Source organism: Euleptes europaea, chromosome 1 (genome assembly GCF_029931775.1).
Source record: "Euleptes europaea isolate rEulEur1 chromosome 1, rEulEur1.hap1, whole genome shotgun sequence".
NCBI lineage: Eukaryota > Metazoa > Chordata > Lepidosauria > Squamata > Sphaerodactylidae > Euleptes > Euleptes europaea.
This window is the reverse complement of record NC_079312.1, coordinates 182987265-183007945: the sequence shown is the minus strand read 5'-3', so window position 1 is coordinate 183007945 and position 20681 is coordinate 182987265. Positions and strand designations below refer to the sequence as shown.

Here is a 20681-nt window from a genome sequence, read left to right as displayed (position 1 = left end):
TGCACAAGGGTGAAGCGGCCATGACCTCCAGAGGCAAAGGAAAGGCCCCTCCTGCTCCCCGGTGGGAAAACAAGGCTGGAGTCCTCCCTGAGCCCCCCTAAGCTGGCAATAAGCAAGAGGGCTGCTCCCCCCCAGCCCGGCCTCCTCCTACAACTCCCCCCCCCATACCCACATTGCTCCTCCCAATTATTAATTGTGCATCACTGGCCTCCCTCATGCCCGGGGGAACTGACTGGTGGAAGACCCCCTCCTCCCACCCCCCTCCCTCTATTGACACTGGAGAAAAGGAGAAGGTTGCCTCCTCCTGCAGCCCTTGGGCCATTACATTGGGCAAAGAGAGCACAAGACATGGTGGTCAGCAGCCCGGGAGAGGGGAGGGGACCCTCAGCCCCCCCAGTCCCTGGAAGCAGGATGGGGGGGATGTAGCGGACTGTGGGGAGCAGATCTACACAACAGGAGCCACACAACAGTTGTTCCAGAAGGAAGCCCACGGCCGCTTCACATGTGACACTTTCCAGCTGTGGTACAGAAAGGAGACCATGTGACACCCCCCCCCCCGTGGACAGCGCCGCATGTGGGAATCACACGTGTCTGCTTTGCCACAAGCGCTTAAACCAAGAGGCCACTGATGGCCGCTGGGAAGCAGGGCCGCATGTCGCTTTGTTGCACAGGGGCGTCTACCAGGGGCTTCTCCCCTTACACCTGCGTAAGGCCCTGCGGGGAAAATGTCACAGGTGATGCAGCCCTCAGACAGACATATGGAAGACATGACATGGCACATACTGGGTACTGAAGGCTTGCTGCAGACCTAGGTGGTGCTGGGCACCTCTGGGCACCCACCGGCAAACTGGACGGAAGGCCCCGCGGCTGCTCTCTCTTCGTTGGGTTTCTGTTTGGCTTTAGCCCGACTGGCCGAAGAGGGGCACTCGTCCAGTTTACAGACCCATCCCCTCCTCCTCCGAGTGACCTTCCGAGTCTGTCCCTGAGCGCTTCATGCACAGGTTCGTTCAGGGGTCACTTCGGGGGTTCACAGATTCCCAAAACGAGGCTCAGGGAAAGGCCCTCTTGTGCCAGTAGAGCCCACCCCGAAGAGCCTACCCCAAAGGGGGGTTCGGGGACTCTGAAGCCCCTTTTGCTCCTTGAGCACCGTCCGTCGGTGACCCCTTGCAGTCCTTGCTCTAGTGGGAGCGAGGGCTCTGTAACCACTCACACCGGACCAGGGAATCCGGCCACACCGTGGCAAGCCCCAGTCCAACAGAGGTTCCAGCGGTATCATCAGTAACCCCCCCCCTTTACTGAATACTGAGGTGGAGCAATGTCTGCTGCGGAAACCGGCTGGGGAAACTACAGGGGCGTGTACCAGCCCCCCCCCCCCAGGACTGCAGGACAAACAGAGCCACCCAGCTTTCCACCACGTTCGCCTCTGGCCACAGGAGCCTGGGTGTGTGTGTAGGATTTCCCACAGGCCGAGGGCTGCAGAGCCAGAGTCCCAACTCAGGGTCCCCCCACACAAAGGCCCTTCTCGCCGACCTCCCAGAACCTGGCACAAGGGATGCATTCCTAGCCAGTGGGTGGTACCATTCGTGCCTGCCCTCTGCGATGGCCGCTGCTCCAAAACAAGAGGCGTTGCTCAGGAGGAGGACGGGGCCCAGGAAGGAGCCCCCAAAACTCCCAGCAGTGTCCTCGGGCACAAGACGAACCGCTCCGCCAGGCCAGACCTCGTGCTGGCCAGATTCTCTCTTCTTCTCTCGCCCCACCCTCCCTCCCTCCCCTATGACAGACCCTGGGAGGTGGCCCTGTGGCTCCTGCACACCCCCGCCACGCTCGGGGGGCGGGCGGGGAGGGGAGGGCCTCTTTCCGCAGGAGAGAGGGGAAGGTGTCTCACCTGAAGCGCTGAGTCTGATGATGGAGGGGTCCGGTGTACCGCCGTGCTGTGGTCTGGTAGAGGTGCGTGAGCAAGGCCTGGCCCGTCTTCTGGCTGGGGTTGTTGGCAAACTTGACGGTGATGGGCTCGCTGGCGCCCAGCGGCTTCTGCCCGTTCAGCCCCTTGATGGCCTCCTCGGCTTCTATCCTCTTGTCGAAGCGGATGAAGCCCACCCCTCTGGAGACGCCTGCGGGAGGAGAGGGACGCCTGCACAGTCCGGGGGGAGGAAGGAAGGAGGAGCAGGGAGACCTGCCTGGGGACGCAGCTGAGAGGAGGACAGGGGGGGGGGCTCTGCACCGCACCGCTTGCCTGCCATGAGAGCAGACCGGGTCACAGGCGGGAGACCCCCGGTTGGCTCCCTCCGGGCCATTCACCAGCCTCGGGCACATCACATCAGTCAGGTGCACGTCAGAGGTGCAACCTGGCAGCACTGTTGTGCACTGAGAATACAACAGAGAGCGGAAGGCACCAGGGAGGGGAAGGTGCCGGGGACTTCATAGAGGTGCCATGACAAAGGGGCCTTGATCCTGCGCTCCACGTTTTGTTTCTGAAAAAGCAAAGTGCTGTCAGGAGCCCTGCCCAATGTTCCTAGCTACACTGTGTGTGTGTGTGTGTGTGTGTGTGTGCGCGCGCACTTGAACAGAGGCCCGCTGTTGTTCATACTCACCCGCTGTGAAATTGAGCCCTGGTATTCCACAGCAGGCCACTCATAGTGGCGTCTCTGAATCAGAGGCAGGACTAGAACCCAGCTCCCCAGCTGCAAGACATAGCAGCCAAGGGGACCATCTAGGGTTGCCAGGTCCCTCTTCGCCACCAGCAGGAGGCTTTTGGGGCGGAGCCTGAGGAGGGCAGGGTTTGGGGAGGGGAGGGACTTCAACGCCATAGAGTCCAATAGCTGAAGCGGCCATATCTCCAGGGGAACTGATCCCTATCGGCTGGAGATCAGTTGTAATAGCGGGACATCTCCAGCTAGTACCTGGAGGTTGGCAACCCTAGGACCATCTGAGTGGGGCAGAGTACCCCTGCCTCCCCAATTATGTAAGCAGGGCATTTCCTTTGCATGTGGCAGCAAAGAGGAGGGCGCTGCCTCTACCAAGGAAGCCAGCTGGCCCCCTTCTGCGGCGAGGGTCGGCCCCTCAGCCCCGCCGAAGCCCTAATGAGGTCGCCATTCCAAAGACACCGCAGGTAGAGACAGAGCATTACGGGCAACCGGCACGATTTCTGCCCCCACCTATTTGGGGGAAGTTTCTCTCCTCACCCCTACATCTGCTGAAGGGCAGCCATTAAACCCTCAGTATACTGAGGACAACTTTTCACCAAATCCAGATTTTATCTCCTTTTCATTTATTTTAGCGCATTTCCCCCCACAATTACATAACAACCTCCTCCCCAGAGAGGTGCACCTGGGCCACCTCACTTTCAATCTTCATGAGACAGCTGAAGATGAGTTTTATTTAGGACTGCATTTGATTAACTCGCTAGAAGTCCTAAACTGTGCTTTTAAAAATTTGATTTTAAATGTCTTTTTATTATATTTAGATTTATTTATTATTCCATCTTCTACGCCGCTCTCCCCAACAAAGCCAGGCTCAGAGCATAGATCATACGTATTTTATTTTGTGTTTCATCTCTACAGTAAGCTGCCTGGAGTGTTGTATGGAAGAAAAGAGACTAATAACTTTTAAAAAATAAATAAACAAACAAATTTGTATCCTTCCCGCCTCCAGGAACTTGGGGGAGCATAGACCACGTTCTCCTTCTCCTTTTGATGCTCACAAAAAGACAAAGCTTTCCACACACACTGAATCATGTCTTTCCGTCCACTTTCAATGCACTTTAGTGATCATTTCACACAGCAAAACCCAGTTGCAAAGTGCACTGGAAGTGGACAGAAAATGCATTACCCAGTGTGTGTGGAAAGCACTAAGCTAATAAACGGCTGCAATGCACTTTGCATGGGGCTTACCCTTGAAGACTACCTGGAAGCTTCAGCTACTTTGGGTCACAGCACTGAAGGCTCTAGCAGAACCTGACCTCCCCACATCCTCAAGAGTTTCACTGTGGAAGCGGGGGGGGGGGGGGCATACAGTTTCGGCACAACTCAAAGAACTGGTTTTAACCTCTAAAGCCCTAAATGACCTGGGACCTTTGCATGGCATTGTTTTTACCCATTTTCGACCTTCGGTATTTTTGGATTCTAGATTTTTTGTTACCAATTACAGCTTTTGCAAGCTGCCTTGGACAAGTCCTTGAAAGCTGGGATTCGGATTAAAAATGATCATGATAACAACGCCAGAGGACCTACCTGGACTATGTCCTCGCAGAGACACAGCACTTGGTGAGGTAATGCAGAATTCACACCTACGTCTCCCCTGGCCCTCCCCACTTTTCTGGCCTCATTCCTTGGGGGCTCCCATCCCCCCCTGCCACCAGAGGGCTTTTTCAGGCTAAAAAATAATTGGTAGCAGCTAATAGTGTTATAATGTTATAACAATCCATTTCAACAACATACTAATATCCCAGCTTTCACTGTTGAAAAAGTAAGCCTATAATTCTTTTGGACTGAGAATTATAAGGAGAAATGTGCAGTCAGTACCTTTCCCCTTGTACCTCTGCAACGGAAAGAGCTAAAGACTTACTTTTTTTCTAAAAAAGCTGTGAAACAGCACATTATTGCAATAGATTGTTATGTTATGACACTATAGTGACCTGCTAATTATCTTTTTTTTTTTTAAAGCCTGAAAAAAGCCGTCTGGTGGGAGGGGGAATGATATCCGTGTGGGCTGTGGTAGGAAAATGGTGCTGAAGGTGGGGGACTTGCAAAAATATGCACCTTCCTGTCCACACAGCGTGCAAAGGTGCTTTGACGGCAATCTTTCCCAAAAGATCATATCAGACCAGGTGTGGGAAAGATTGCAGCAAAGCAGGGGGAAACACAGAAGAAGCATGAGCAGGGGAAGGGGTCTTGTGGATATCCTGGAAAGAGCCCTGCAGTCAGGAAGCCGCAGCAGAACAAAACATCCCTGTGTCAACAGCTCTGTTTCCAGAGGAGCCTGTCTGGTGGTCAAGGCAGCCCATGCACGCATGCATGCGAGTGCTGGGGGGCTCTGCCTTCGGGGGCAAGGCTGGGAGGCCTGACCAGAACTCCATCCCCACATCCGTTTGGCCAGGCACTTACTTTGGTAGCACCTCAGGGCCAGAAAAAACATTCTTTTTCACTGACGGCGTTTGACTTCAAGAGAATTTAGGCTGCTCTCATTGTCTCCTTTTTCTAGGTTCTGTAATTTTTCTTAACTTTCATTTTAAACGGCGAGTTGCAGGCTGCCTTAAAGACCATAAGGTAGGGTTGCCAGGTCCTTCTTCACCATCAGCGGGAGGTATCTGGGGACGGAGCCTGAGGAGGGCAGGGTTTGGGGAGGGGAGGGACTTCAATGCCATAGAGTCCAATTGCCAAAGTGGCCATTTTCCCCAGGGGAACTGATCTCTATCGGCTGGAGATCAGTTGCAATAGCAAGAGATCTCCAGCTAGTACCTGGAGGTTGGCAACACTACCATAAGGTCAAAAGGTGGAGTAGAAACATTTTAATCCAATAAGCCTCCGAGCGCAGGGCCCGTCCTTCCGCTATTGCAGCCCCCCTTAACAATGCGCATGGTCCGCCCTCACCCTTCTCCAGAGCTGGCCGCCCTCTGGCTGATGGTTACCTGTGACCTGGTCGACGAGGATGCGGGAGGTGATGATGCGCCCGTACTGGGAGAAGAGCTGCTCCATCTCTTTCTGGCTCATGGTCTTGGGGAGGCCACTGACGTAGAGGTTGGCGTCACGGATGGAGGCGGAGCTGGGCCGGGCGTAAGACACCTGGTGGGGTAGAGGGCATGGATGAGAAGGGCCTTTGTTTCCCCAAACCCTGTGGCCTGGAGGAAACCTGGGACAAAACTGTGGCCTTCCAGAGGCCCAACTGAAAGGAGGAGGCACACCAAAGGAAGGGCTTTTCACAGAGGGATTTCCCCACAGTTTGGGCGCTGAGTGCAGAGGTTTCCCCCTCAGCTTCCTCGTTTCCCATCTATTCTCTTTTCGTGCTTCGTTGCTCCTTTCTGCTCTCTCAAACTGGATCAAAGATGGTTTCAGAAAGAAATGAGAAACAAGGAGGAAAACACGAAACCTTAACAAATAAAGAATGAGGAAATGAGGACGCTCGGAGAAGAAACACTGCAGTTCAGCTCCGAACCCCTGGTAAAACCTCCATGTGAAAAGATAACCTAATCATGGAAGCGGGATAAGAAACTCCCTGAGAGCGCCTGGGACAGCCTACGACAGAAGACCGAGGTTTAATCTGGCCAAAGACTTCCAGTCGTTTCCCCGCCACTCTCAGTTCTGGGGCCAAGAATTTGCCTTCCCTTGTACATCTAACTCATATTGGCTCAGAAATGCCCCCCCCCCCGTACCATTTGGAATAACTTTTGAACCCCCCCCCCTTTCCCACTTCTTCTGTTTCCAAGTCCAGAAGATAAATTTTTCTTCCTCTGCCCCACCTACCTGCCCAGTAACTGGGGTGCAGAATCCTCCTCCAAACTGCAATCTTAAGAGAGGCTTAAATCCTCGCCTGGTGTGTGATGCGCTGCCGGATGCCTCTTGAGGTTACCGGCTGTCCGGCTGCCTGGATCTCCTTATTCAGCACTGGGTTCTCGGTTGGCTCTCAGGAGGACTGGTCACCTCTTTCCGACTCACCGTCTCTCTATGCCTCTCTTTGAGCAGAGGGGCCGGCTCTCACTCTGTCTTTGGACTCAGCGCCTTGTTCTGGTCTCCTAATCCCCCCCTCCTCTCTCTTTTTAATTTTTTTCTCTCTCTCTCACGATATCCTTTCTCCTTTCTAATTCCGCATGGGTTCCTGTGCCCCACCCAGCCTCGCCATCATGCTCGCTCACTGCCTCGAGTCCTTGGTAAGAGGAAAGTGAACTTTACACATCTTAAAAGAACTGATTTGTCGCCCAGCCAAGGATCCAGTGGGCCGTTCCCCTCAACGGGTGTTTCAGAACCCTCCTGTCTTGGGAGCATGGCAACAAAGGGCCCCGGGGAAGGGGGGGGAACGGATGCCTGGCCTGTGCCTTTGCCCGTGTTTAAATGCAGGCTGGCAGCTCTGCGGGCACAAAGGGAGGCGCTCTGGAAGAGAGGAAGCGTCTCCGCATTAGCTCTCTGAGAGCATTTGAAGCACGTGGGCTCTCTGGGATTAGCAGGATGGTCTCCATAACATGTGTGCCTGAGTGTGCAGGGAAACAGAGTGAAAAGTGGGCCGGGGCCCCACCCCCTTCTCAGCCCCCCAGTTTAGATTCACAAACACATGACGCTGCCTTCTGCTGAATCAGACCCTCGGTCCATCAAAGTCAGTATTGCCTACTCAGACCAGCAGCGGCTCTCCAGGGTCTCGGGCAGAGAGAAGTCTTTCACGTCACCTACTTGCCCAGTCCCTTTAACTGGAGATGCTGCCGGGGATTGAACCTGGGACCCTTCTGCGTGCCAAGCAGATGCTCTACCACTGAGCCACGGCCATTGAGCCCCTAATGCCTCTTGCTTCCCCAATCACTTTCTTCTGAGAGAGCCCGGGGGTCTCAGCCATTCTCATTCCTGTTTCCATCTTTTCCCCTTTCTCTGCTGTCTCTCAGATGGTGACGTATATACTGCAGACTCCTTGGGCCAGAGACCTGCCCTTTCCTTGTTACTCTGATGAATCAAGTGTTCTAAATGACGATAATTTGGCCTTCCAAACCACTGAATTATCTATTCGTCTGACCTAGATTTTCCCAACGCCCCCTTCTGAACCCAGAGACGCCTGTCTGTCCGCCCCTCACCTTGATTGTTTTTGTTTGGAGCTTGAGTCCGTTGAGGGTGTTGATGGCTTTGTCGGCATCGTTGGGGTCCACGTAATTGACAAAGCCGTAGCCTAAACTCTGTCCTGGTGCGGAAAGAGGAGGAGGAGGAGAAACAGGTTACAGCAAAGGGCAGCCCGAGCAACAAAGGAGGAACAAAGATCCCTTTGACGCCAAAGGGGGGGATATGTACATGTTCTTGAACACATCTTCATGAACACCTGAAGCTGCCTTCTACTGAATCAGACCCTCGGTCCATCAAAGTCAGTATTGTCTGCTCAGACCGGCAGTGGCTCTCCAGGGTCTCCGGCAGAGAAAGGTCTTTCCCATCACCTACCTGCCTAGTCCCTTTAACTGGAGTTTCTGGGGATTGAACCTGGGACCTTCTGCGTGCCAAGCAGATGCTCAGCCACAGCCCCTCTATGTGATTTTGCAAAGTGAAGCTATTGCTTAAAACAAATGGTGAAAGTTTTCTGAACATTTATATCATTTTCCCCCAACGTAGAGAGCCAGCGTGGTGTAGTGGTTGAGAGCGGTGGTTTGGAGCGGTGGACTCTGATCTGGAGAACCGGGTTCGATTCCCCACTCCTCCACGTGAGCAGTGGAGGCTAATCTGGTGAACTGGATTTGTTTCCCCGCTCCTACAAACGAAGCTTCTGTGACCTTGGGCTAGTCACAGCTCTCTTAGAGCTCTCTCAGCCTCACCTACCTCACAGGGTGTCTGTTGTGGGAGGGGAAGGAAAGGTGATTGTAAGCTGGTTTGAGTCTCCCTTAAGTGGTAGAGAAAGTCAACATGTAAAAACCAAATCTTCTTTTTCTATATTTGAAATCTACCAAATCCAGCATTTGAATGTTTAATGTTTGGATGTTTGGAGCAGCTGAAGAAGGGACAACATGGAAAGCAACTGGGACTGTGAAGACCAAACTTCTTCCAGCACCTCTGTGGGGCTGGAGGATGGCGGGAAAGGCTTCCAGTTCTACCTGGCAGGGATTCCCTCTCACCTGGGCCCTGCAGCTCATACCACAAGACACTGAGGAATGCTAAGGCCTCATCTCCTGGAGGGACACAAGAAAAATGGTCTTCTCTTGTCCTTGGTAGAAATAGGCCCAAATACCAAGGGGTATGTTAACAGAGGCGGACTCTAATCTGCAGAACTGGGTTCGATTCCCCGCTCCTCCGCATGAAGCCAGCTGGGTGACCTTGGGCTAGTCACAATTCTCTCATGAACACATGAGGCTGCCTCATACTGAATCAGACCCTTGGACCATCCAAGTCAGCATCGTCTACTCAGACCGGCAGCGGCTCTCCAGGGTCTCAGGAGGAGGTCTTTCCCATCACCTACTCGCCTAGTCCCTTTAACTGGAGATGCCGGGGATTGAACCTGGGACCTCCTGCATGCCAAGCAGAGACTCTACCACTGAGCCACAACTCCTCCCCCTAAAGGGGAGCCCACCTCCTGACATCTCTTGCCTTGAAAACCCTATGGGGTTGGCATCAGTCAGCTGTGGGGGTTGGCATCAGTCAGCTGTGGGGGTTGGCATCAGTCAGCCATGGCTTGACCTCACTTTCCAGCCCCACCATTGCTGCAATGGACTTAGTGCTACTATACTTGGCCGAGGTCCCTCCCCTCTCCAAACCCCACCCTTCCCTGGCTCCACCCCCCAAATCTCCAGGCATTTCCCAACCTGGAGTTGGCAATGCTATGTTGATTCCACTTCCAAGTTCCTATGGCAACGAGAGGTGCTTACAGCTTCAGCTCCAGGAACGCCCAACACCTGCATGACCTGCCACCACTCCTCCACGCCCTCGCTCACACGTAGACACACATTCTTACCTGTGATTTTGTCCCGGACCAGCTTGCAAGACTCGATCTCCCCGATGCTTCCGAAGAGGCTCTTGAACTCCTCCTGGGTCATATTCTGGGGCAGGTAGTTGACTATGAGGTTAGTTTTGGAGTCATCGGTGGCGCCGTTAGCGCTGATCAGTGGCCCGTTGGGGAGGGAACTGTTGCTCGTGGGGCCATTGGACACCTGGGTCTCCATTGTGCTGATTATCTGCTGGAGACAAAAGGGAGCGGGGAAGAGGTCATCGTTTGGAAGGGACAGGCGGCAGAATTCAGCCGCCCACCTCGACAGTTGGCTTCTTTGTTCCCCACCTCAAGACGGTTGGGTTGGATCCCGCCCAAGCAGGCAAATATTGAAGCCCAAGAAGAACAGGGTCAATGGAATTAGAACATGGAGGAACTTGACCCATCGAAGTGGGCTTTGAATACCAAGCTAGCTTTGATGGCCGCCGCCTGCAGACTGGTGCCATGCCCATACTGGCTACCACAATCATGCCGGGAGAAAGTACAGAGCCCCCATGCAGAAGCTCCCACTTACTAGGGCTGTTTCCTTCACACCTGAAAGAGGCCGTGATCAGACCTCTTCTCACCAAGTCCTCTTCCAGTCCGAGGGAGGTGAGGAATTATTTGCCCCGACTGCGCAGAGTGTAGCAGAGCAACTGCAAGCATTTTGGGATGGCGCAGCTGCTCTTGACCCATTTCAGCCTGGATTAAGGAGTGAGAGGGATCTATCAGCTGGGGTGGGAGGATCTCTTAGTACAGCCGGATAATGGCCAGCCATCACCACCAATGCGGTCTCCTCCCTCAGGGGGTGGGACACCCATCGGGTTGCCACGTCACCTCTGGCCACCATTGGGGGACAAGGGGGGTTGCCAGCTCCAGGGTGGGAAACTCCTGGAGATTAATGGAAATGGAGCCTGGGGAGGACAGGGACCTCAGTGGGGTACAAGGCCAAAGAATCCATGTTCCCAAACGTCCATTTTCTCCAGGAGAACTGATCTCTCTGTTCTGTTCTGTTATTTTCTGTTCTGTCCAGCTCTGTTTGGTTCTGTTCGGTTCTATTCAACTGATTCCTAGGCCTTTTATGCATGGTCTGTTTCTGCTGGATCTGCTGCTCTCTAACTGCAGTCGAATTCTCAAACCACTATACACAGGGGCTTTCCCCCCCCCCCCCGAAGAAATTGCAGGAGTACCTTGTGACCAATCATACATCCCCAGCGAAAACACAGAGCTTCTGTACCACACGGAAGCCCCTCCCCCATGAAAACGCAGCTTTGTAATAGGCAGTGGTGTATTTTTTTGAAATACGTCACCAGCCCCTGCCACCCCCACAGCGGGAGTCTTTCATTTGATCTGAACCAAATGGCCATTTTACAGCCAAAACAGAGAAGGGTCTGGTTTTTCCTACCTGAATGCAGAACTTTGCATTTATCTCTGTTGAAGTGCGTTTTATGAGTTTTAGCCCAATTCTCCAGCCTGTCAAGATCATCCTGTATCCTGGCTCTGTCTTCTACCATATTTGCTACCCCTCCCAATTTAGTATCATCTGAAAATTTAATAAGCATCCCCTCTATTCCTTCATCCAAGTCATTTATAAAGATGTTGAACAACACAGGGCCCAGGACAGATCCCTGAGGCACTCCACTAGTCACTCCTCTCCAAGTGGATGAGGAACCATTAACAAGCACTCTTTGGGTGCGATCTGTCAACCAGTTACAGATCCACCTAATAGTAACAGGATCTAAATCACATTTTCCCTCAATGAAGGGGGTCATCAGAATATAAAAACACTTGCACAGTCATTGGTGACAATCATCGTTCTGTTGGTAGTTTTGTACTTGCAAACAAATGAACAAAAAAGACTTTAATGCCTATAAGAGACACATACAAGGGGAGGACAGCAAACCAGCCTGGCTCTGTTCCACCCTACCCAGAACTGAAACTGACCCACAGTCACTGTGAAACTGACCAAATAAGCAGCCTCATGGTATTCCAGCATTATTCTCTTGCCAGTGGACCCAATAATGGCTTCGAGGGGAGGGGTTGGATGAGGGGGGACAGACACCTGGGAGGGAGAAGCGAGATTGGGTGTGGGGAGAAAAACCCAAAGTGACAAGTATGCTTTCGGTTTGGGATTGAGTCAGACTTTAAAGTCGGGGTAAAACAGCAACCTGAAAACATGGGGAAAATGTGAGGGAAGAGGGAAGAGATTTCTGAAGGTCAGAAAATACATGTATAAGTAAAATGAAGCCCCAAAGTAGTTGGGGTGGGGGGTGACCGCGACGAGAATAACCTGTGCATAAAAGGCCTTGATTTAAAGTCCTCCCTGGCTCTTGGTCCCCATACTTATTGCACCACATCACCAGATACACATGAACACATGAAACTGCCTTATACTGAATCAGACCCTGGGTCCATCAAAGTCAGTATTGTCTACTCAGAGTGGCAGCAGCTCTCCAGGGTCTCAGCAGGGGTCTTTCACATCACCTACCTGCCTAGTCCCTTTACCTGGACATGCCAGGGATTGAACCGGGGACCTTCTGCATGCCAAGCAGATGCTCTACCACGGAGCCACGGCCCCTCCCCAATACGATTCAGTATACTCTGACATGCAGCCTCAACAGTGTACCTTTCCAGGATTGCATTACTAGACTTGCCTAGAGGGGTACAGAGATCCCCGCTGGTTATGGGAAAAATCCTTGGTTTTCCTTTCATTTTCTTGAGTCCGATCTAGAGATGTGACAAACCCACCATGGGAAAAAGGCTCACCAAATATGTACTTGATGCAGAATAAACACTGAGATCACACTTCAAATATGACCGTGTTCAAGGGTGCCCCTCCCTCCCTCCCTCCCTCCCTATGCAGAGGCCACATTGTGTTGGGGAAAACTAAATAAGTGTTTCTCACACAAAACACATTCAGCAAAGCGCAACTTGGCAATGTGTATTTTACTGGTATCCTGCCTTATGTCAAAGGATTGGGGGCAGTTAGCGATATATGTTACTCATAACCCTCCTCCTACTTGTATTTGATAACCTTCGTCTTGTTGTGTCTTCAACAGCGAATTCGAAACAAAGCCAAGCTTTACACCACTTCCAAAAGATGCAGGTTCTGGCTAGTCACCGGGAAAAGGCCGTTCCAGAGTTCAAGAAGGGTCAATGCGGAAAAGGGCTTTCCACGTGCAAATGCCAGGGAGATCACCCATGTTGGCTTTGCTGGGGTTTCCACCCCAACCTGTAGCCTCGCTGAACATGACTAGAATCCATTTTGACTATTAGCCATGACTACCCCTCTCCTCCATGACCATGTCCACTCCCCTCTTAAAGCCTTCCAAGCTAGCAGCTATCACAACATCCTGGGGCAGGGAGTTCCACAGTTTAACTATGCGTTGTGTGAAGGAAGACTTCCCTTTATCTGTTCTGAACCTCTCCCCCTCCAGCTTCAGCGCCATCTCCCACCCCACCCTCCCTCCTTCAACGCTCACACTGCCTTCAGCACTTTCCAAAGGCATTTCTCACTATTTCCCATTTGCACCAATGAATCCATATAAATCTACGCTCATTCCAAAGTCTGTTAGCTAAGCTGAGGGGGTGGGGCGGGGGATTCTCCCAGGCTCTACCTGTGCCTCTTCCAGTCTAGGGGATGATGAATGGCGCCAGCAGCAGGGCCAAGTTTCCAGAGCCTTTGGCCTGGCTGCCACCAGGAAACTCCTCTTTCTGCCTTCCAGCCAGGGGCTGGTGACGCAGCCCCGACACCCAGCTAGACTATTGATCTGGCCATTGATTTGGCTATTATCTCCCACCTCGGGCTAGAGATGGATGCCATCAATGCTAAACCTCTTCAGTGCCCCCGCAGGGCACACCATTGATCCCAATTCTGGAGACAATCAAGGGCATTCCACCAACTGTATCAATACACCCAACAGGACTTCTTTGGCTGCTGGGAAATGAGCTCCAAAACTCCCCAGAATTAGCAAGGCTGGAACTGGGCTGCCCAGACACGCCCCAACAGAGCTGATTCATAGCCACTTTGCCGCCTGTGGAAGCTGACTTGGCCAGAGGAGTCGTCCCCGCGCACCAGTGCGCGGAGTCCCTCTTGAGAACGCTTGAATGCCTGCCCCTTCACGAAATCCTGGTTCAGCATTCTCTTGGGAGACTTCCCGGGCCAGACAAGGTTCAGCCATAGGGTTGCCAGGTCCCTCTTCGCCACCAGTGCGAGGTTTATGGAGCAGAGCCTGAGGAGAGCAGGGTTTGGGGAGGGACTTCAATACCATAGAGTCCAATTGCCAAAGCGGCCATTTCCTCCAGGTGAACTGATCTCTATCGGCTGGAGATCAGTTGTAATAGCAGGAGATCTCCAGCTACTATCTGGTGGTTGGCAACCCTATTCAGCCATCACAGTAAAGTGTCACACTGCTGACTCATGTTCAGTGTTTGGTCTACTAAGACCCCCAAGATCCTTTTCACACACACACTACTGCTCAGACAAGTCTCCCCCATCCTATAATTATGCATTTTAATTTTCCTGCCTAAATGCAGAACTTTACATTTATCTCTGTTGAAGTGCATTTTATTAGTTTTAGCCCAATTCTCCAGCCTGTCAAGATCACCCTGTATTCTGGTCAATCTATCAGGATTGGTCCTGGGCTAACCAGATTCGAGATGTTCAAAACAATTCTGCCAGTATGCCTTGTGGTGGATAAGCAGGGCTCCGTCCTCTGACCACCATATGTCACTCAAGGCCCTCAAGATCCATTCCTGATCAGACACCCCCCCCCCCCGTCTCCCCACTCTAAGCTTTACTTGGGGGTCTTCCAGCTCAGGCTTCATCTTCTCCGTCTGTGGGAAGGGAGATCCCCAACCTTTTTGAGTCTGCGGGCGCCCTTGGCATTCTGATACTGGGGTGGTGGTGGGCGCAGCCACAAAATGTCAGGAAATGAGGTCATGCATAACGCTCATCAGAAGCTCTGTTTTATGGGATGCTTTTGAAAATGAACATACTGTTTTAAAATATTTTCTTGCATATACACACAGCCTGCTTTCAGTTACTCAGAGAAGATCACTGTGATGGGGTGGCAGCTGCCCCCAAAGCAAAATTTTAAAAAAATCTGCTCAGCCAATCCTATCTTCAACGGCTAGCCAGAAGCCCTCCTAGACAACAGCCCCACCCGGCCCTATGCGTTTTCTAAAGTCACTCGGTGGGCACCATATAAGCTGTTGACGGGCATCATGGCACCACGGTCACCATGTTGGGGACTAGGGACTTGGTGTCGCTTCTCTAGCACCACCAATACACCCAGGAAAATCCAAACACTCACTGTCTTGTGAATGGTGCAGGTGCTCATTAGAAAGGAAAAAATATACCACCACTCAAAGAGACGGGACATGGTGGTCACAGGAGATTTTAATTACCCGGATATCCTGGAATTACCCGGATATGTTGGAAGTCAAACTCTGTTAAAAATGAAAGGTCCTATAATGCTTTGGAAGGTGGGGCAGCTGTGGGCAGAGCCAGATCAGTTGAAACGCTCCCCCACTTTCGGTCTGGGGAGTGGGGGCTGGGCATTTCCCGCCTTCAAAACGGTGGCACCGAGCTCCATTTTCTCCCCTGCCCTTTCAGCGCTTTAAATTTGGGGGGGGGGTTGTTGCCAGGCTGCCTAGGAGGGGGACGAAAGATTCTCATCGATGCTCGTGTGCTGCCATGGCCAAAGAGTGGAAACCGCTGCGCATGAACATGCCTCCGCCCTTCTCGCTCCAGAGCCCACAGGTAGAAACAGCCAAGGGTTAAAAAGCACTCCCCGCTTCTTGAGGAGGAGGAGGCAGAGGCGGAGGAGAGCTGGTTTCTATATGCCGACTTTCTCTACAACTTAACGAAGAACCAAACTGGCTTACAATCGCCTCGCCTCCCCCTCCCCACAACAGACACCCTGTGAGCAAAGAGATGTTCCAGGAAGCAGCGCAAATGTGGGCTGGTCCCCTTCAGCAGCTCGAGCACCGGAGACCGACCGGGTTTCCTTAATGTTTGCGTCGATTGCAAATGCACAGGCAGAGCTCAGGGGGAAGAAAAGGGGTGCTTGGACCGGGCAGCCAATCTGAGGATCCTGCGGAGAGAAAGAGGCCCTGGACCCCCGACAGGCTTCAGCCCGCACACAATGGATCCCATCTGCTTCTCTCTCTCTTCCGGAATCAAAAAGGGTCCTTTTCTCGACACATCTGCCTCCTCCTTTCAGCTGGGCAGAGGGGGCACCGCCTCCAAGCTCTGGCAGGTGCTTAATAATTATAATTAAGTGCAGTCAAGACACAACGGACTTATGGCGACCCCCCCATTAGGTTTTCAGGGCAAGAGATGAGCAGAGGTGGCTGGCCGTTGCCTGTCTCTGCATAGCAACCCTGGGCTTCCTGGGTGGTCTCCCCTCCAAACACTGCTGAGCTTCCAAGATCTGAGAAGATCGGGCTAGCCTGGCCCATCCAGGTCAGGGAAGAACAGAGGGGGTTTGCCATTGCCTTCCTCTGCCTAGTGACCCAGGACTTCCTTGGGGGTCTCCCATCCAAGTCTTGACCAGGGGTGACTCTGCTTAGCTTCTGAGATCTGATGAGATCAGTCTAGCTTGAGCCATCCAGGTCATGGCAGAGACAAAGGAAGGTGTTTTGCCATTGCCTGCCTCTGCATAGCGACCTTGGATTTCCCATCCAAGTACTGACCAAAGCTGACCCTGCTTAACTTCTGTGATCTGATGAGGTTGGCCTAGCCTGATCCTGGCTTATCCAGGGCAAGAGATGTTCAGAGGTGGTGGTTTGCCATTGCCAGTCTCTGCATGGTAACCCTGGACTTCCTTGGGGGTCTCTCATCCAAATAGCAACCAGGGCCAACCCTGCTTAGCTTCCAAGCCCTCACAAGTGCCTGCCTAGGTGATTCAGACTGTCGAGACGGGTGCCTGAGCAGAGCCATTTCCAGATATTTCAGGCCCACAGTCCTTAAGAAACATTCCCATTCTTCTGTCATAAATTCGGGCTCCCACCAGGATGACTGGACTTGAATCTAGCTGTAAAGCTGCACTATATACTCCTTCAGCATAATGTCGCTATCGATTGTATTCCTAGTGGTGGTGTTTAATTTGTTCACAAACGATCTTCAAGTACTTGAAGGGCTGTCATAGAGAGGAGGGTGCCGAGTTGTTTTCTGTTGCCCAAGAAGGTTGGACCAGAACCAGCGGGTTGAAGTTAAATCAAAAGAGTTTCCGTCTGGACATTAGGAAGAATTTTCTAACAGTCGGAGCGGTTCCTCGGTGGAACAGACTTCCTTGGGAGGTGGTGGGCTCTCCTTCCCTGGAGGCTTTTAAGCAGAGGCTCGATGGCCGTCTGTCAGCGATGCTGATTCTATGACCTTGGCCATCTTCTGGGCATAGAGTGGGGGGTCACTGAGGGTGTGGGGGGAGGTAGTTGTGAATCATAGAGTTGGAAGGGACCACCAGGGTCATCTAGTCCAACCCCCAATGCAGGACCCTGGTGGTCCCCTTCCAACTCTATGATTCTATGATCTGATTAGAGGTGAACAGTGTGTTGTAGCCCAAGGCAAACTGTGAAAAGCTCTGTCCAGTTCAACTGGCAACTCTGTAGAAATCTATGGTGCAGCCCCATATGGAATCCTGAGTACCATTCTGGTCACTGTTATCTCCCTCCTCCTGTCCCCTCCCCCCACCCAACAAATGCAGAGCTGGAAAAAATGGCAGAAAAGGATTAAGGGGTTGGAGAACCTTTCTTACAAGGAAAGGCTGAAGAGACTGGAGTTTTCAGTGTAGAAAAAAGGCAACGGAGGGAAGCCATGACAGAGGTTGATAAAATTATGCGTTTTTCTCCTCCTGTAATACTAGATTTCAGGGGCACCCAAATGACATCCACGGACAATAGATTCAGCAGGGACAAAAGGAAATACTTCTTTAAGCAGCATAATTAAATGGTGTAATTCACTGACGGCGAACCCAGTGACGGCCAGGGGCACAGGTGGCTCCAGGAGGGACTTAGACAGACCCACAGAGGAGCGGCCCATCAGTGGCTACTAGCGCCCTGGTGACTAAAAGGGAACCTCCATATCCAGAGGCAGTCTGAATCCCAGTGCCAAGAGGCAGCATCAGGGGAAGGCCTGGGCCTTTACGCCCCATTTGTTGGCCCTCTAGGGCAGCTGTTCGGCCACTGAGTGAGACGAGATGCTGGACTGGATGGTCCCTCTGTGGGCTGACCCAGCAGGGCTCTTTGGACGCTCTTATGTTATGACCTACTGAATTTTCCACATTTTCAATAGCCCTAAATCAGCCTCCCTCAAAGGTTTAAATAACCCCCTGCCCAGACATATCTACATTAACCATTTGTAGTTTAAAAACAGAGCTTTTGTGAAGCTTCTCTGTGGTTCTTACTCACTACGGATAACCAGCCAGGTGACTTTTTCCAAGCCTGCACTGAGCTAAGCCAGAGGATCATAGAGTTGGAAGGGACCACCAGGGTCATCTAGTCCAACCCTTTGCACAATGCAGGAAATACACAACTACGTCCCCCCACAGCCCCAGTGACCCCTACCCCATGCCCAGAAGATGGCCTAGATGCCCTCCCTCTCATCTGCCTGAGGTTATAGAATCAGCATCGCTGACAGCTGGCAATCTAGCCTCTGCTTAAAAACCTCCAGGGAAGGAGAGCCCACCACCTCCCGAGGAAGCCTGTTCCACCGAGGAACCGATGTAACTGTCAGAAAATTCTTCCTAATGTTTAGAGGGAAACTCTTTTGATTTAATTTCCACCTGTCAGTTCTGGTCCGACCTTCTGGGGCAACAGAATAGGGCTGTTGGGGAAAAAAAATTCGGTAAAGTTCGGCTTTGGTGAAATTCGGCCCTTTTTAATTTGGGACGTGCCGAAGTCCGACCTCCCCCGCTTCTGATCCGTGAAATTCGGCACAAGATCCGGAGTTCTGGGAAAAATTCGGCCGGGTCTTTGAAGTGCTGACTTCAAACTGAGAACTGGGAAGGGGGCAGGGGTCTTTAAAGAGTCCCCCCGCGGGCCTTCACGGAGCTTCCATGAAGGTGCACGGGGGGCTCTTTAAACAGATCTGCGCCTCCCGGGAAGGCGCAGATCTGTTTAAAACGCCCCCTGCCCTGCTTCAGGGAAGCCCCGTGAAGGCGCGCGCGGGGGAACAGATCTGCGCCTCCCAGCTGGAAGGTGCAGATCTGTTTAAAGCGCCCCCCCCCACGCGCCTTCAGGGAAGCCTTGTGAAGGCGCGCGGGGGGGAACAGATCTGCGCCTCCCAGCTGGAAGGTGCAAATCTGTTCAAAGCGCCCCCTGCCCGGCTTCAGGGAAGCCCTGTGAAGGCGCGCGCAGGGGGGGGGGACAGATCTGCGCCTCCCAGCTGGAAGGCGCAGATCTGTTTAAAGCGCCTTGCTGGAAGGCAAGAGTCCCTGGAGCCTAAGTGGGGAGTTTAAAGAACCCCCTCCCGGTTTCCCGGGAGTCCTGGGAAAGTGGATGGTGGGTCTTTAAAGGCGGGAAAAGGCAGGTTCAGGAACGCCGAACCTGCCGAATTTATTCGGCGATCGCCCCGAATTTGCTGAATTCGGGGCATCGTTTTTCCGCCTTTTTTCAGTTCGGTTCCATCCGAACTGAAAACCCCAAATTGCGGAAAATTCGGCTGTTTTTTCAGTTCGGACGAACCGAATTGACAGCCCTACAACAGAAAACAACTCGGCCCCATCCTCTCTATGACAGCCTTTCAAGTACTTGAAGATGGTTCTCATCTCCCCTCTCAGTCTTCTCCTCTTCAGGCTAAACATACCCAGCTCCTTCAACCTTTCCTCATAGCTTTCCTCATAGGATCCTTCCACTCCACTTTTACGCTGCAGTGTAGATTCCTCACCATGCATAGTGGGTTCAACTTTCAACTCCAGCTCGTCCCTCTAACCTCGTTTCAATCGCATTTCTAGATCCATCAGCTGGCCATTACACCAATACCCATATTAAAAACTGGAAGCATCATGGAAAGTGGGCTGCCAGGGGAGGGGGGGATACTGTGGAGAACAGCTTGAATGCAAGAATGCAAGATTTATCAAGCCCCCCCCGCGCTCCCCAGATAGGGAATCTGTGCCTTCTGCTGCAGAAGAATCAGAAATTCAGCAGGTGCAGATATCCCTGATTCTGCATTGCCAAGCGAGGAAAACGGCAACAGCATCTAATAGCATCTGCTGCCTGCCTTCCATTTGGCCTACGGTTCTTGAAGATCTTTCAAATGCAGTCTTCTTTCAAATAAATTGTGAATTCTAGACTATTTTAGACTACTGTCTAAATAGTCTAGACTATTTGTGAATTCTAGAATACTCCGTTAAACATTTATACCTCGTTTTTCTCCCTTGGGGACCCCCAAGTCGCTTGCATCTTTCCCCTTCTCTACTTGATCCTCAGAACAACAACTCTGTGAGCTAGATTAGGCTGAAAGCGTGTGACTAGCATGAGGTCACCCAGCAAGCTTCCAGGGCACAGTGGTGATTCGAACCTGGGTCTCCTGGATCCTAGTCTGATGGTGTAATTACTGTACTGTACTGTGCCTCCTTTAGGTAACCACATTTAACTGAGGAGTAAATTCTACTGAATTCCAAGTTGATCAAGATCATAGAATCACATAGAAACAGTTAGGGTTGTCAACCTCCAGGCACTAGCTGGAGATCTCCTGCTATTACCGATAGAGATCGGTTCACCCGGAGAAAATGGCCGCTTTGGCAACTGGACTCTATATGGGCACTTTCACACAGCCCAAACAATGCTCTTTCAACCCACTTTCAATGCACTTTGAAGGTGGATTTTACTGTGTGAACTGGCAAAATCCACTTGCAAACGATTGTTCAGGTGCAGTGAAAGTGGTTTGAAAGTGCATTATTTGGGCTGTGTGGAAGTGCCCTATGGCATTGAAGTCCCTCCCCTCCTCAAATCCCACCCTCCTCAGGCTCCACCCAAAAAACCTCCCGCCGGTGGCGAAGAGGGACCTGGCAACCCTAAGATCAGTTGTGATTCTAGGAGATTCC

The 20681-nt window shown here is 52.2% G+C and overlaps 1 protein-coding gene across 5 annotated transcripts in view; it reads right to left on the bottom strand.

The window, feature by feature from the left end:
• Nucleotides 1–20681, bottom strand: part of ELAVL3 (ELAV like RNA binding protein 3) — a 59554-nt gene that overhangs the window by 6754 nt on the left and 32119 nt on the right. For 4 of the 5 annotated variants that reach the window (XM_056852472.1, XM_056852488.1, XM_056852495.1 and 1 more), the window contains exons 2-5: nt 9622–9844; nt 7769–7872; nt 5627–5780; nt 1886–2111 (exon numbers count right to left, since the gene is read on the bottom strand). In XM_056852472.1, the coding sequence (XP_056708450.1) occupies nt 1886–2111; nt 5627–5780; nt 7769–7872; nt 9622–9844 (707 nt within the window). The remainder of the gene's footprint in view (nt 1–1885; nt 2112–5626; nt 5781–7768; nt 7873–9621; nt 9845–20681) is intronic. The other variant, XM_056852481.1, reaches the window with a different exon arrangement.